This window comes from Taurulus bubalis (genome assembly GCF_910589615.1).
Source record: "Taurulus bubalis genome assembly, chromosome: 12".
In the NCBI taxonomy this organism is placed as follows: Eukaryota; Metazoa; Chordata; class Actinopteri; order Perciformes; family Cottidae; genus Taurulus; species Taurulus bubalis.
The window spans coordinates 12587235-12603782 of NC_136600.1; the positions used below are offsets into that span (position 1 = coordinate 12587235).

General features: G+C 43.4%; 3 protein-coding genes across 3 annotated transcripts; all 3 read right to left on the reverse strand.

Annotated features, from left to right (window-relative positions):
* Positions 1-588: 588 nt before the first annotated feature.
* sh3bp5la (SH3-binding domain protein 5-like, a) lies at positions 589-5951 on the reverse strand (the record flags this gene model as incomplete). Its single annotated transcript, XM_079227858.1, has 6 exons — positions 589-2650; positions 2918-3091; positions 3767-3931; positions 4737-4865; positions 5267-5329; positions 5718-5951. The coding sequence occupies 6 exons, from the start codon at positions 5949-5951 to the stop codon at positions 2114-2116; spliced, it is 1302 nt and encodes a 433-aa protein (XP_079083984.1). The 3' UTR covers positions 589-2113.
* Positions 5952-7837: 1886 nt separating this feature from the next.
* Positions 7838-9886, reverse strand: mgat1a (alpha-1,3-mannosyl-glycoprotein 2-beta-N-acetylglucosaminyltransferase a; the record flags this gene model as incomplete). The annotated part of the gene is made up of 2 exons (XM_079226902.1): positions 7838-9078; positions 9254-9886. 2 exons carry the CDS (start codon positions 9884-9886, stop codon positions 8380-8382), a joined length of 1332 nt encoding a protein of 443 aa, XP_079083028.1. The 3' UTR covers positions 7838-8379.
* Positions 9887-13776: 3890 nt separating this feature from the next.
* rnf183 (ring finger protein 183) lies at positions 13777-16353 on the reverse strand (the record flags this gene model as incomplete). The annotated part of the gene is made up of 2 exons (XM_079228016.1): positions 13777-16227; positions 16339-16353. The coding sequence occupies 2 exons, from the start codon at positions 16351-16353 to the stop codon at positions 15253-15255; spliced, it is 990 nt and encodes a 329-aa protein (XP_079084142.1). The 3' UTR covers positions 13777-15252.
* Positions 16354-16548: the final 195 nt, after the last annotated feature.

Genomic DNA, 16548 nt, shown 5'->3' on the forward strand with positions numbered 1-16548 from the left:
CATTTATCAGATTTTTTTCTCTCCCCTCCTTCCCAGGATGAAACGCGCTAACGTCTAGGCCCACGACAGAAAAATATCACAATGAATCTTACGAGGAGGTTTCTGGGTTTATGATAAGCTCGTGGATTCATCCCCCCGTTAATAATTATATCACGGTCGGACTAGACACGCATGGAGGTGCAGATATGGCGCTGTGGTATTAACACTACATTGTTAAGCCTTTTTATTTTTTCCCATAGCTCTTTGGAGTTAAGTCGAGGAGGCGGCAATCAGTCATTTCTACAACACTGGTCATCTATTAAATCAAAGCCCATCGCCTCTTTACCCCTTTTGTGTCTCTTCCACCATCCTCTGCTCCTCTTCTGCCATCTATTCTGAGATCCTGCTTCATATTTATATATCTGCTGAATAATTGAAGGAAGGCTGGGGAAGACGTAACCTCTCCTCTGTCTCTCACCATCCCTCTTCCTGCATCAAACAGGATCTCACATCCTAACCTGCCACTCCACATGTGATTCTAACTCCTGCTAGATATCAAACAAAAAAGGAAAATATGAGTCTCGCGAGTCCAAGAAGTATGATTTGGTTTTATTGATTATAGATATGACAATGCATAAATTGGAAAGTGACATTTTGCCTAAATCACAAATGCCATAAATAGGGTGAAGACTAGTTGTTATGACAGAAGTGAAGGTGAGGCTCTTCAGATTAACTGCAACAAAGATACACATGTAAATACACATGACAAACGGTGAGCATCCAGAACATCTGTACAACGAACTTGTCAAACATTCACGTCAATTACCACATGTAACTGTACATGTCAATATTTTCCAGCTTTGTAATAATTACATACATTTACAAGTCATTTCTTGACTTCGTCGTTTTGCATCTCACACTTTGAAAATCAAAGTACAATGATCATAAAGAGGAAAATACAGAAATCAGAACTCTTCAAGTCTCATCGGATACGGCGCCTGCGTGACAGATCATTTAAGTGTTCTAAAATCATAAAAGGGCGCACGCGCGCACACATTTTTGAAATGGTTCTAAACTACAGATGAGATAACAAAGTGCCACTCATGCTAAATGTGTTACTTGCTCTGTGTCAAGGCACACTTAAAATTGAGTAGGGTAAATTGGGTAAATTGTTAAAAAAAAAGAAAAAAGGCAAACAAAGAGGAAATGCATTTGCCGCCAAAATAAATCACTCGTACAAATGTAAACAATATCCAAATAACACAGACTTGGGAGGAGCTTTTGCACCATACCATACATTAAAAAGAAAACCTGGCTGCAGCTTCGTCATCTTCACTTTAATGGTGTCAGTTTAAGTTTCAGCATAAAGCCCTGAATACATGTTATACGTGTCTGTTTAGATAGCTAACAAGGAGTGCATGCTGTCGGAGTGGAAAGATGCATCATCATCCTCGGACTCCATTCATTTCAGGAATTGTCAAAAAACGCATTCTCTCGTGCTAAAAAAATAAAAGCATGTTACTGGAAATAAATATATGAAATGTGAATCCAAACATGCTTTCACCTTGTACTGACAGAATCGTTTTTGTCATTTTCCCCTGCACACTAAACTTGATGAGTTTGGATCTCTGTGTGTACGGAGAGACCCTGCGACCCCCACTCTACCTTGAAGCAATCGCTGATAAGACTCGACGCGACTGGAGGGGGAAACGATGGAGGGTTTTGTTTTCACTAGTCTCAGCACATTAGGTCAACGTCGTCTTTTGATCATTCTCCGCTGTTCCTTCATGCTCAAGGAACAAATTCTACCCAGAATCCCTCAATATACGGTACACTTGTACTGGGAGTGTTGAACGCTCTTGAGATTCCAGTAATGTTCTAACCAGGCAGCAATATTAACTATTGATCAGTGTCAGCTTTAGAGTAATTTATTGTCAGTCAACGTACGTGTGCTTATTTACAGTCAAATCATACACCTACAACTGCTTCAATACAGTTTTACAGCTAATTCACTGTCTTATACTTTGGTTGGTACCTTTGTGTTAGGGATGCTTACCCTAATTTTTTACCCTTTTTTTTTGATAACTCGCTTTGCTTCTGCAGTCTTTATAGCTTGCTTATATCTGTGACAGCCTCACAAACTGAAGCTTCGGTGATGCTGCTTGTAGAACTGCAGCTGGCGCTCTTTGGCGGTTGCTTCAGCCAGCTTGTCTCTTCTATCCATCACTCCGCCTCTCTCTTTCTCGACCTCATCCCCAGTTACGCTCCCGACATCGCTGAGGTCCCCGAGGTGCTCAATGGAGTCATATTTCTCCAAGTCGGAAGCGATGGTCTGCAGGCTGAAGACCGAAAGGGAATCTGACCCCGCCCGCTCCCTCTCCTTTTCATTCTCCTTGTATTTCCCCAGGTCGATGGCTGCATCCATCTGATCCCTCCCCGCCGCACCACCGCCGCAGGCTCCACCTTCTTTCTGAACTCCGCTGTCGGATTCGGCTCCAACGGGGGGGCTCCGCCCACCGCAGACAGTGGTGCACCCTCCCTCTGCCTGGTCCCTCCCCCTCTGAGCATGAATTTGCTCACTGATTTTTTCCAAGTTTCGTAAGGCGATGGAGTAGCGGGTCTTCACCTTGGCTACGTGCTGTTCCAGCTGCAGCACTATGGCCTTGTTCTCCTGGAGACACACAGAGGGCAGAGCAACTTTTATCATCAATTTCAACATTGATTTTATGCCAAACAGGTGTATAACTGACCAGTGACCTCTACTAAATCCATAAAATGACAACTGAATATATTACATCAATTTTTGCAAACTCAGCAGCACATTTACAACAACTAAACAGCAGAATGTTTCTTGAGAGAATGGGAAACTGGGAGTGGCAGAGAACAAAGTGCAATGCACAGTGCTTAAGGTTTCACAAACTCCCCGTCTCTGCATTACCTCCAGAATGTGGTTGAACTGGGCCTTGAGCTCAAAGTAAGGTTTGGATTTCACAATGACTCTTTTGAGAGACTTTTGCAGCATCTGAACCCGAGCCTCTGCTTCCTGACAGGCGTGTGTGACGCGCATGTGCTCCCTCTCGCTGCGAAGTCGCTCCTCCTCGGCTTCGTTCACCTGCAAGAGACACGTGGGAGCAGGATGTTAACGCACACAAATCCGAGGCCTGTGTGTTCATGAGTAGATGACGTCTTTATTCAAATATTGTCCCCACGGAAGTTTGATCCTTATTTAACTTTCTGAAAGTACTGTAGGGTGCAACACTAAATTGGTGGAGTACTCTTTAAACAAAACTCTACAGCTCAAACAAAAACAAGGCATGGAGTTACACTTATTAGGCATCTTGTAGTATTCCCACTAAGTGTCACCACAATATGATAGTATATAGATTCTTTGGATAACGATATCACAAAAAACAACTAAAAATATGATTTTACAATTTTATTAGTGGCCTCTGTAGGAAACGGATGTGTTTGGACGAAAATGGTTAGTCTTGCAATGCAAAATAAAGGCGTATCTTAAAGACGATAATGGGTATGAATGTTTCCACTTTGCACTGATGACTTTGACTAGTTGATAATTGATCCAGATCAATGTACCGTTACAACCCTACTATCCACCATGTTTTATATGAGCTTCTTGTTCTTTGTACTTTCCAGTGAATGTTTTTCTTTGCTCTAAACACACACGTTTTATTTCTTCTAAGACACCAGAACCATCCTACACATGGCCCACTCCGCCCAGGTCTGTGGTCATGGTTTTAAAACAGATGTACCTCCTCCTCTTTGTTACCTTGGAGGTAGCATGGTTGAGCATCTCCTGCCAGGTGGGATCCAGGGTGTTCTTGCCGTCCGCCATCAGACCCTGCTCTGCCACATAGACCATTTCCCTGGCAGCGGTGTGCATAGAAACTGCTCTCTCATAGCTCAAAGCTGCCTTCTGGGTCTCCTGTTGCGCCTATAGAGAGCAGACACAACTTTTACAGCCTGCAGAAGTGGATTAAGACAAGGACAGCATACCCCAGTTTTTGATTTAACGGTTTAATAAAAGGTGAGTCCACAAGGCCAATAAATGTAGAAAGATAATCAGTTGCTTTTTATATAAATGTATATATTTAACTGTTTACAATTTCCCATAAAGAAAATAACGCACATAATTCTCTTGAAGGAATCAAACAAGTATCTGGTATCGTGGTATTTGCAGCTCACACCTTGCACAAAAAGGACTCTCACATGCATAATGAATGACTGGCTGGCTGTGATCAGAGCTCCCTTTGCTGCTCAGATTAACTTTTGGGAGTTGAAAACTGAAAATTGCTGCAATATAGAAAAGATGTGACCATCATAATATTGTCTACATTGTCTGGCATAGGTAAAGGACAGTGTGTAGGGGATTTGTAAGGCTACAAACAATTATGAACACTCCTTCAGTGCGGTCAGGAATGCAGTAACACTACACTACGTATGTGGACAAATGCGCACCTGGCAACCTTCAAATGTGGTCTGAACTTTGTTTCTACACTCCCGGTAGCGACAAAGTGCTCAGTCTAAGGACACGTCAGAAGGCCTTGCTTACACTGAGGTACCAGGGTAAGCAACAGCATGTCTAGGCACCATCTTAATTTTAGTATTGTAAACGTTTGCATCTCAATATAGTAAAGTGACTTCAAACAAAAAAAAGATTTCTTAAAAAGATGTAAAGACTCCCGTTTCACTTTTCAAACAATAATATTTTAAACACATGAGCACACATTTGTGTGTACCTCTTTCGCAAGGCGACGAGCTTCAAAGTAGGGTCTTGCTTTCTCAATGCAGCCACCAAGCTGAGAGCTCTGAGCATTTAGCTTCCTGGCAGACTCTGTGAGGATCTTCCGGTAGCCTGATCTGGCATCCTGGATGGTAAATGTATGAAAATTACAATATTAGATTTAACTCTAATGGAATGACAAGCGAGTGGCTGCAAGTGAGAAAATGATTCACTCCAGTGTCGAACCATCAGCAGCAAAACATTTTCCATTTTAAGACGTGACTTTTCCAGACCTGATGCCTACAGATATTGAAAACAAAAATTATCATATTGATGAGCACCGTCTGGGCAGGCTAATAAAATATTCAACAACAGAGAGAGCAAGCAATTCCTAGGGTGGTAGTAAGTGTTCTTTTCACATTTCTCATGAGTTTTGTTTCGTCAAAATCAAAGTGTTTTTATGCAATCTGTTTTCCATATTCTTCAGATATGTGTATGGGAAGACTGAACAAATACCCCTAATTAGGTGGAAAGTGTGTTACTTACATCCAACTGCAGCTCAAGTCTGTTGATTTCTGCACTGGCTTCATTGAGATGCTCCAACTCTTGCTGGGGGGGTAAAAAAACAAAACAGCTTTAGGCCCTTATCAACACTAGAAAATATAAAGTGTATATTAATCCAACACATACAGTCTGGGTGAAAAATAGCTCAGAATATCTCATGTATCATCATCACAGTTAAATGCAATGGTGATGCACGAGCTGGAATGAAATGTACGTCACAGGTAATAGATAATCACTTTTGATCTGACGACCGGATTTGCACAGATTATACATTAGACACATTACGTGAGCTACCTCTCCGTCAGGCTTAACCATAATCATCACAGTATTACCCACCCAGGGCCTGTTAACGATAACTACATCCCGGCTGATTAATACGTCTAACTATCTCATTTCATGGAGGTTAAAAGACCAATAAGAGAATTTCTCCTACCTGGATTCTGGGGTCTAGTTCCTCCTCATAGGGGCTGTTTAATGGCTCTCCCACTCCTTTTGGTTTCTCACTTTCAGCTTCCTCGCAGGTGTCCCTGAGCGCCGTCTCCGGCGTTGCTTCACTAGTTTCGGCAGCTTTGACCTCCTCGTCCCCACCGGGAATAACCTCTCTCCAATCGCCGGGATCCGACTCCCCGGAGCCGGCGGGGCTCTCACGCAAGTCGCCTGGCTCCATTACTTCCAGTCCACCACCACCACTGTTTCGCTAGCAGCGGCGTTAAAGCTAAGGTCGCTTCGCCAGCAGGTGTGGTGGGCACACTAAACCTAAAACCCCCCGTCTCACCCACAGCGGGTGTGTTTATTTCAATGGGGATAAAGTAGAAAATACTCCCAGCGATGGCGAGTGTTGTCGAGTTTGCAATGTGCCATATCACATCACACCGAAACACGAACCCGCTCGCGCAGCTAGCCGAGCCTGCAGCCGTGCACGCGAACAGGCTAAACGCCCTCAATTAGAATTAAACGGTCACTTTACAGCAAACAGGTGAGAAGAAATAGCCGTTATGAAATGAACAGAACTTGGAGTTCCGTCAGTATGTCTCCCCACCACCACCACCCTCATCACATGTGTGTTTTTGTCGTCCATCTCTTACCGGTTCTCCATTACTTTAGCTAGACTAGCTAGCTAGCAGTTTCGGTCTCACATCATCGTTTCCAGTGAAGTAAACAGTGGAGCGTCAGTTTGGAAACGGGGGCGCGGACTGGTTTGGACCGCGGCGGCTCCCGTAGACGGACATAAACCCAACCTTTACGTCAAGCGTGCACGTCTAATGTACAGACATTGTGGCATTAATACGCTTCCCTTTGAGTAAAACATTCAAACCAAACCATCGTTTATGGATTCACCATTTAATCACATGAAAATATCCTGAATGACTTGAGCATCAAGCATTTCCCCGAAATTCAGTTTCACATATTTGGTATCTTTGGGAACTCTATACGAATTAGGGCTGCAACTAACGATTATTTTAATAATCGATTAATCGGTTGATTATTTTTTCGATTAATCGATGAATCGGATAAAAAAATATTTTTATCAAAAAAGCGTTCATTTCCAACCCTTTATTCAAAAACAGAAGTGACAGTGCAAAACATCTTCAGAAAGTGCACAAACAGGTTGCTCCTTGAACATCCCTGAGCTGTTAATTAAAACAACAGAATGGACTAACACTAAAAACATACACATATATGCTTTACATCTGCCAAATGTGAACCCTTTTTACTGTAATTGATCCCTCCAGAGGCTGCATTTAGCATACCCTGCTTTATCAATATGTATGAAATACTAGGACAGAGCTGTACTGCTCCATATAGAGCGTCCTCTTCCTTAAACTCTTTCATTCTGGGTCTCTTATGACCACGACGTCACGTTGTTGGCTAAGCCCAACTAAGTGATTTGCTTCATTCTACTTTGAGTAAAAAAAATAAAAAAAACCTGCAGCCAGATCCGCCGGTGTGCCGGTTTAACGTTAACGAGTGACAGCGTGAACTGAACCAGACCGGGGGGGTGACGGCATGTTTCATCACGTTACGGTTTTTTACAAGCAAGACTGAACTGTAACGGAACATGAAGTAACTTTAACGACAATACACAACCAAACACGTTAGCTAACGCGATAGCAAGCTGACTAGTAGCTTCCATTAAAAACAAGTTTGAGGAACATGAAGACGCTGATTGGCCAAGACTCGACTTGTCAAAGATCTTCTATTTTTGAGAACATCACAACCTCAGCTTTTCTCGTGTCTCACTCCGATCTCAGAAACGCTGGCCGGCCAGTTGCTCTGCTGCGCTCTTTTTTTTCTTCTCCGCGACTTATTGCCCGACGTAATAATCGCGCGACACAACGAATCGATAATGAAATTCGTTGCCAACACTTTTGATAATCGATTTTTATCGATTCGTTGTTGCAGCCCTAATACGAATGTTAAATAGTATCCTCAACGTGAAATGTTAAATGTTTGGCCGCGTGTATGTACTGAATTGGCACCTCATGTCATATTTATGACAATAATAGTTCACCTCTTTACATTAATTAAGCAACTCATTGATTAAAAGGCAAAATTGTGAGTTTTTTTATTCCAAAAATATACAAACACAGGTAACAAACCTGCGAAGTGTACTACATTGGAGAATCATTCAACGAAATTAATTTAGCAGGAAGAACTCATTTTCAAGACAAACAATGATAATAAAATAACGGATTATACTGCAGTTATGACCTGTCACCACCACCATAAACAACCGTACCACAGAATATATTTTCAGAAATTTGCAAATAATTCATACAAAAGTGTCAAACTAGGTAAATTGCATTGAATGCATAAATGAATGCCATGTGCACAATTAGCAGAATAAAAAAATAGATCTCTAGTGAATTGCAGCAGTCTTTTCTAACAAACTGTTTAGGCTGTAGAATAATGAAAAAGACCTGAGTGGCATTGGCAATAACCCCAACACCAGAAAGAAAGACAATCCATTCTGCATTACTATAGACAATAATCTCAAGTACACATCATTCAATCAAAGACAATCGGTCTTTGGTCAGGAATGCTTTCCCCCTAACTGACATTCAGAGTTGCACATACACTTTCCTTCTGGATTATCAGCTCCAGGTGGGATCATACTGGGTCCACCCTGGAGGAGGGGCCAGGTAGATTCTGCGTCCTCTTGAGATGAAACTGACAACCCCTCTGTATCCTGTCCGTGGGACTCCAGACTTCAAGTCATCCATGACTCCCAGGTTTTTGGCCAGCACTTTGAAACTGTCCTTTCTTGAATATTGAAGGCGGAAGGGCCCAGTTCCTTTTAGCTGCCCCTGCTTAACATCTTCATATGTAACCACAGGAGCACTGTAAACTTCCTTCTCAAAGTGTCCTCTGTATGTCTCCTCCTTCAAGTAACTCAGGTCCAACTTGGTGAAAGGCACAAATTCGGTATTAAGTTTAATGTATCGCAGGTACTTGTCATAAAATTGACCTAGGCTCACTCCTTTCCGGCCAAAGGTTAAAGTCCGGGAGATCTCCGGTCGTATACAGGCGCGGTTGCGGCGCTGCTCTGGCTGACGCATCCAGTCGTCCCAGAATGAAGGGGGCCACTTGGGCTCCAGCTCCTCCCACATCTCCCTGAGGAGCATCCAGCCCAGGCCAGGAAAGAAGTCTGTCCTGTAGAGCAGGTTGGCCTTGGCTGGATCCACGTAGCCGTCTCGGCCATTGTCGTTCCAGGCCGACACACACCACAGACTGGGGTCCGATTTCAGAAGTGGCTGCAGGGCTTGGAAGTACTCAAAGAAGTCTGGCGCCACCTAGAGGAGAAGAGGAATAATTAAATTTCTGTTTACCGTGACCCCTGTGAAATATGGGCCATATGCATTGTTTTTACATTGATGCAGGTTAAATGCAATCGTGTGCTTTTTTTATCTGATGCAACATTTAATATGAAAATGATTAACAGGGGCAATTCGATGCCATTATGTTTACCTCGAGGTCGTCCTCTACAATCACAGCCGAGTAATGAGAGAGGGTCTTGAACACCTGGTTGAGAGCCCAGCGGTAATGCCTTGAGATTTTGTAGTAACCCTGAAACTTCTTGTGTTCTGGTCGCACCGCGACGTCCGACAAGTCCGGCTGCTTCAGGTGAATCACTTGATTTCCGTAAGAGCGAATCACCTCAGCGGTTTCGGCGTGTCCACAGTCCTGACTCACTACGATCGGGAAACGCTCCGCAGAAGGACGAAGCTCCAGGAGTTTGTCCAAACAGCGCCTCACGGTGACCCTGTTACAGGCGATTACCAGAATGGGGATGACAGGCTGACCCGGGACGACCGCCTTTGGCCCGTTTCTGTTAGACGGCTCCCACAGCGACTGCTGGTTCTTGATCTGCAACAGGATGTTTTTCTGCAGTTCGAGCTCTGCCTCGAACGTGTCTGCCATGCGGAGCACATCTCCCACCACATCATTAGTGGGTCTTTCAGCCACTTCTCTCTGCTCTTGGCCGGGCTCGCCCAGCTGGCCGGGCGGGGGTCTGCCCCAGAGCAGAAGGACCAGTATGGCGTTCCAGGTTATAAACAGGAACGTGCCACACAAAATGAGAGAGCCTCGCTTGCGGAGCATGGCACAGAAACTCGGGAGGGGCGGTGGGTAGAGTAGGAGGACGGGGTCAGAATAGAAAGATGTGTTACAGACAACAGGAATGGGAAAAGGCAAGGGCAGCCCATGTACCATCACAAGCACATAATCAGAGATCTGGAGCCACACTTTGTTGGCTCACTGTGAAGTTACTGAAGCTATGACACAAAACGCTGTCAATGAGGGCGAAAATGGACGGAATACGATGAAGGACAGGAGTCATCTTGGGGTAAAGTTGCGATTCTGACAAGATCCTCAACTTTCAACAACCTCTTTCTCCTGAAATAAATAAGGACACAATGTACTTTCATAATTATAAAAAGGTTGCAACAAAAGTGACAACAACATTATTAGAGAAAAAAGAAAAAAAGGAATAATTTGAAACCAGGAAATCAGTTTATGTTAATGTGCATCTCGTAGGAAGTTGCTTCACGTGAACCGGAGTGATGAATCACCCAACTGTCTCCCAATCTGATCGATTTTCTCTTATCACCTGTGGCTGCCTCGCTAAATATTCTCAACCACGTCTCATTACGACTGAAAAACCCGCCATAAACACATATTGTTTTAGCTTTCTGCTGCTCGGCAGACAGGTTAAACCCGACAGACTGTAAATACTGTAGCTTGAGGAGGAGCGAGTGGAAATTAGCCCTTACCCCTTTGAGCGTGTCTTCTTTTGGTGCACATTTCTTCGGTGACAACCAGCGAAGTTAAACGACCGGAGCCGAGAGGCCGTTTCGGAGCCGGTGAGAAACTGTCCTCTTGTTAGTTTCCCGGCTACAGAAGCAACTTTGCACCCCTTTGGTTTCTCTTGTTTCTCACAAGGCTGCAAGAGGAGAAGGAGGAGGAGGAGGAAAAGTAACACGACGACTTCCTGGGTAGCGAGCAGTCACGGGAAGTCCCGCCCTAACTGTCACCTTGAGAGATTACGTAACACTTTGACGTCGAAGCGGCTCTCTGTGGAGCTAATTAAAAAAGAGCAACCTCTGATGTCTTTGTAAACATTTATTGACTGCTTTCACCTACTGTGGCGTCGGAATATGGTAATGAGGAGTGCGTGCGGTTTGCATTGGTCTTAAGGGAAAAAACACATTTTTTGTTCAATGGTAGAATACTTATTTTCTTCTACCTGATGACAAAAAAACAGAACATAACAGTTAAAAAAACACCTTACAGATACAGTAAAAAATAATAATATATATATATATATATATATATATATATATATATATATATATATATATATATATATATATATATATATATATATATATATATATGTGTGTGTGTGTGTGTGTGTGTGTGTGTGTGTGTGTGTGTGTGTGTGTGTGTGTGTGTGTTCATAGAGCAAAACAAACCTGTATGTATATACAGTCTTTTTTGACTGTAGCTGTAGGGTGTTGTTTAACTTTATATTCTCTCTTTTTGCTCTATGAATTCTTTTTTTTGTATTAGTACGATTTTATACAAAATACATTTTATTGTATCTGTCGGTGGTTCTAGTTGTGAAAAGTAACTTAGTAACTTCAAGCATGCACAATTGTGTTATTAAAATTAGCTGGACTTTGATCAACCACAACATAAACAGTTGTATTCCACGTTTACACAGCAATAAAGATTTTCTTTTGTACAAATACTTTGCGTCATAAACTGATCTTATTTATTAAAGTGACTATCTGTCAAATACATCTAGGCTTGTTGAGTAAAAAATATATTATTTGCAACTCAAATAAAAAAATACAAAGGAGCATAAAATTGAAATACTCAATAGTACCACAAAATGGCTGTTAAGCACAGTAATGTTACATTCGCTTGCATTCCACCACTGCTAAAAATATATAATGAGTACTTCAACTTGTGATCTTTAAAGTACATTTAGCTGAAACTACTTCTGTAATTTCACTTTTGAAGTGTTTGAAGGCAACACATTTGTTTTATTGTTGTACAGCTAATGTGTGCTAAATGACTTATTCCATGCTTATAGGTGCTATAAATTAAGAAAAAAAACGTTTTAATCTTTCAGTAATACCTCCACATTTATACAGTTTTTACTCCGATGGGATTTGAATATTTCTGTCAAAGATGTTTTACTTTTACTCGATTCCATGTTTGCAAATTGTACAAGGTAGGCCTAACAATAAATGTGGCCACTGACATTACTTTAATTGTCCACCAGGAGGCCTATAAACTTCAAGTAATATGTACATGAATGTGTTTCATGTTTCTTAGCTGTTTATTGTAGTGCTTACTACTCCTCAAAGAAAGAGAAATGCTCTAAAAACTACCAGTTGTTTTCTCAGATCACTGGGTTGAAGTCCAAATGTGCCTTGTGCATTGTGAAAGCAGGTAAAGTCAGTAATAGAACACGGTGTGTATTTTTGGTGCTGCGGCCTTGGACTCTCAGTCAGGTCTGTCCCCTGGAATCATTTGTCCAGAACCAGAGGTTTGTCCAGTTGCCTAGAGTACGTGTAGAACAAAAATGATTTAATGTGGTAACACAGTAACATAAATGTTTTTGTTCTCATTTTAAAGGTTAAGTCTCATCACCCTCACCTGCAGGGCATTGTGTCTGATGGTCTGATGCTGCAGAGCGTCACGAGAGCTGCTGCTGGACCTCCACAACACCGCCAGCTTCAAACACATAAACTCGGACACCAGAGCGGTCAAAGACAAGCAGGTGCTCTTCGCTGTTGACCAGCTAGTGAACACGAAATACGGTATTTGTCCTGCATTTTTCAGCAAACACGGGGAAGTTATGGTTACTTTCAACACTGGGAATTCGCCGGTTTTCTCACCAAATACTATGTTACAGATAGCACACGTCTCGCATGTAATCTTTTGAATTATTTGAGACGAGCATTTGTCTATTCGAGGCAGGCTGGATGTCGGTATGTGTGCCAGATGACGCGCCAGCGCATTTTGGACACCATGCACAGCTGAGTGCGGGTCCCCTGCGGGTTGCGAAAGTTTTGGGTGACATAATTTATGAGTTTCCCTGGAATTTTTTTCTCTCCACATTTTGCCATCCACAATCGGCGACCTATACGCCACAGTCAGTCCTCTTCCCACCAGAACACGGTATCCTTGCAGAAAAGCTTTCCACGCTGACGCCTGGTTGGACCGGGTGCGCTCTGCAGGCGAGCTGCCGGTGACCGCGAGACTGTACGCCGAGCTGGAAGGCCGCTTGGTCGGCGGATTCCTGGCCAAGATATTGCCCCGACACCGTAGAACAGCCGTCAAGGCAGAGGCGGAGGGAGTGGAAGTCATGGTGGTCGATAATATCCACAATAGACTTCTGTTTCAGGATTTTCTCCTTTCAGGTTTATAAAGTTGCACCTCTATCCAAGCTGTCACATAAATGTATAAGCGTAATTTGCGTAAAGAGTGGATTAGAGGAGGAGGAGGAGGAGGAGGAGGAGGGTTCTTTTCTGCTCTAGTGCACCCGACCATATTTGCCTTGATAGCCCGGTAGGGGGGCTCAGGTGGGTGTGTCTTTAAGCAGTGGTGGAAAAGTAGAAGTCCTGCATGTGCAGAGGTATCGGCAACATGTGCAATGCAACCTGTTTGCTAGGCGTATCACACTGGTGGAATGTATACATTAACTCAAGGTTGCTTACTGTGTTTTGAGATACTTGTAGGCCTACTTGAGTATTTCAATGTATTCTACTTTGTACCTCTACCTTACTGTATTTTAGAGGAAAATGTGTACTTTTTCCTTCCCATTTACTGATAACTTTTCAGATTTTACATTCTTACTTTTTTGGCTTGTAACCCGAATACAAAAAATAGTAATGGTGGTATGTCATGTTGCATGTCTATGAGTACATACTAATAACATATACAATACAAATACAAAACAACTTTATGGAGCATAATCTTCAATTGTTTTCCCATTTTAGAACACAAATCATTTCACAACCTTTTTTCGTACATAAGGTTAAAAATAGCTGCAGCTTGACAAGCTAAAACAAAGGCTTATTCATTGATGCTTCAAAGTAATCAATAATAAAAGAATGATAATATCAGTCACACCGACCATTTTTCTGAAGAACGAGTACTTTTGATACTATTACAAATGCAGGATTTCTAATTGTCAAAGTATTTTACATTGATGTACAATACTGAATAAAGGATCTGAATACTTCTTAGCTGATCATCATTCGCAGCTTTTTATGTAAAGTCTAAATCTGCAAAGTAACTTTTATTGGTTTTAAATACTGGAATGAACACATTACTTTCCATACTTCACTATCCAACATTTATCCTGTTATTTTTAACCTGGCTGAAAACACTCAGATGTATAGCACATAAGATAAAAGGCTGCAGGAAAAACAGCATTTATTTTCTCTTCAGTTATTCCTGCAGTTGTTCTTTCATGATTTACCCTCCCAAATTTTTTGGTCATCCCACACCAAAGAGTTGGATGGCATATACCAGCGATTAGCTTTAATCTCACTGTCAAAACTGTAAACAGCCGCCCTCTCTGAGTCGTAAAATGCGATGAACGCATGCTGTCAAACAGGTTTGTCAGCCTAACAACAGAAAGGAGCGGCAGGGTGAAAATTCAGGATACAAGCCCCAATGTGCACTGGTCTGTTTACATCACCAGAGGGTATCAGGTGTCTGAAGAAGACGTGCAGGTACCCTGAAAGGCATTTTGCCTGTTTTCACTCAACAGAGGACAAGTGTCAAGGAAGAGGACAGGAAGTCCCCACTATACTTTACTCACAGAAGAAGAAGAACAAAACAAAAATTCTGATTAGATTAGAAATCTGTTTTTTTTATCGTGTTATGGAAATACTGAGCAATGAGCAATCAAAGCAATCTCGAAAAATGCTTACTTTAATGATATGATAGGGGGGGGGGGGGGGGGTCCATTGTTTTGAGTAAAGAGAGAAAATCCTCTATGGCTATGTACAATGGTGGTCTATAGAAACCCTGACCTGATTATGGTTAGGGGAAGTATAGTGCAATTGCAGCTTATTAATAACTGTGGACAGTTCCTATGAACATACAGTATTTCTGGCATTCACAGTAAAGACAAACATGTTCAGGAAAGAGCCAAAAAAATACAACAACAACAAACAAACAAACATACAAGTTTGCCCTGTTTGCTGTGTTCATTGCCCATATGTGCAACTTGGAGCCTGTGTGTCCCCAGTCTAAAAAAAAATGTTGCCGCGCTTGTTTTCCTTCATTTCATTCACTGCATGAACCGGACGGAATGTGTCCTAGTGCAGTGCTTAGCTTTTCCTCCACAAAGAGCACACAAAGACGCAAAGGGATCACTGAAAACCACAACAAGTTTTTCTGTAATATCTCTTCAGCCTGTCCTCACCCCCTTCCGATTTCTAGTCCGGGCGGCCGTGTGACGTTTGGTTCCCTGCATGATTAGGCCGGTTAATGTTCATATTCGGTATGATCACAAAGGCCAGAATCCCCACCAGCATGAGCGCCACAGTGATGGTGATGATGGACGCCACCACGATGTAGTAACACTGGTCTGAGCGGAACAGTCTGCGCAGGCGACCTCTGACCCTGTTTGGAGGCCTGCCTACGTCAACCATAGTGGCTGGGGCTATTCCCTGCTCCAGTGCACCCAAGTGGAGGTCACCCCCTGCTGTCACCGGACCATGCAGACTCTTTTTAGGCAGGGTGAGGAAGTTAGACTTGGTTGGGCTGCTGGGAGGGGGGTTCTTGAGGAGCAGTTTGCCCTTGCTGCGCTTGAACCGGATGGACAGCGCCCTCTGCATGTCTGGTGGGAGCTTCCCTATGATGTCTACATTGTTGCCCAAGCGGGGCAGGTCCCGACCGTGGGGGAGCTCGGTCAGCTCGCGGCACACCGGGCAGCACAGCGTCTTGAGCTCGGGGGAGGTCACGTTGATGCGAGCAAGGCACTCCAGGCAGAAGGTGTGCCCACACGCCAGCAGCTTCGGGGTCCTGAAGATGTTATCGTATGAGCAGAAGCACACAGCGCACTCAGTGTCCTCCACATCATCTTCAGGCTTCACCCTTCTCCTGGCGCTCTCGCCCTCTCTCCTGTCTCGTCCCCGGGCCTCCTCACTCCTCCCCCGCTGCCTCCTGTCTGCCTGGTGCCGGTCTCGTTCTCTCCTCCTGCCCCTTTCCGTCCTCTCCGAGTTGGTGCTCCTTGATCTCCTCACTTTTACAGGTTTCTCCTTTTTCCACATGTCCTCCTTGCTGTTCTTCTCTTTCTGGCCCAGCTTGGGTTTGACGTTGGGGGCCTGTCTGGCCTCGTGGTTGTCGGGCCTGTGTCCCTCCCTGTCACCGCTCATGTTGGTGGGATGATGATCGAGGTAGAGCGCCGGCTGGAATCAGATTCACAGAATCCCAACAGGAGCTGTGGAAGATTAAAGCTGGGATACATTTACTGGCTCACAGAAAACCAGCGGAGCAGGAAGCAGACTGTAGGAATGTACCTGCGCAGCCGGCATTGCTGTATCACGATGATGAAGCAATAATGCCTTATCTCTTGCTATCTAACATCTCTATTGTATCAAAATGCTATCTGCTGTTGATTTTATTTATTGATCTTTCCTTGATAATGTGTCGCTGTATTGGTTTTATAGGCTTTCCTGAACAGAAATCATCAGCAAACACGAGAACCGCCGAACTGGAAGTGCTTCACA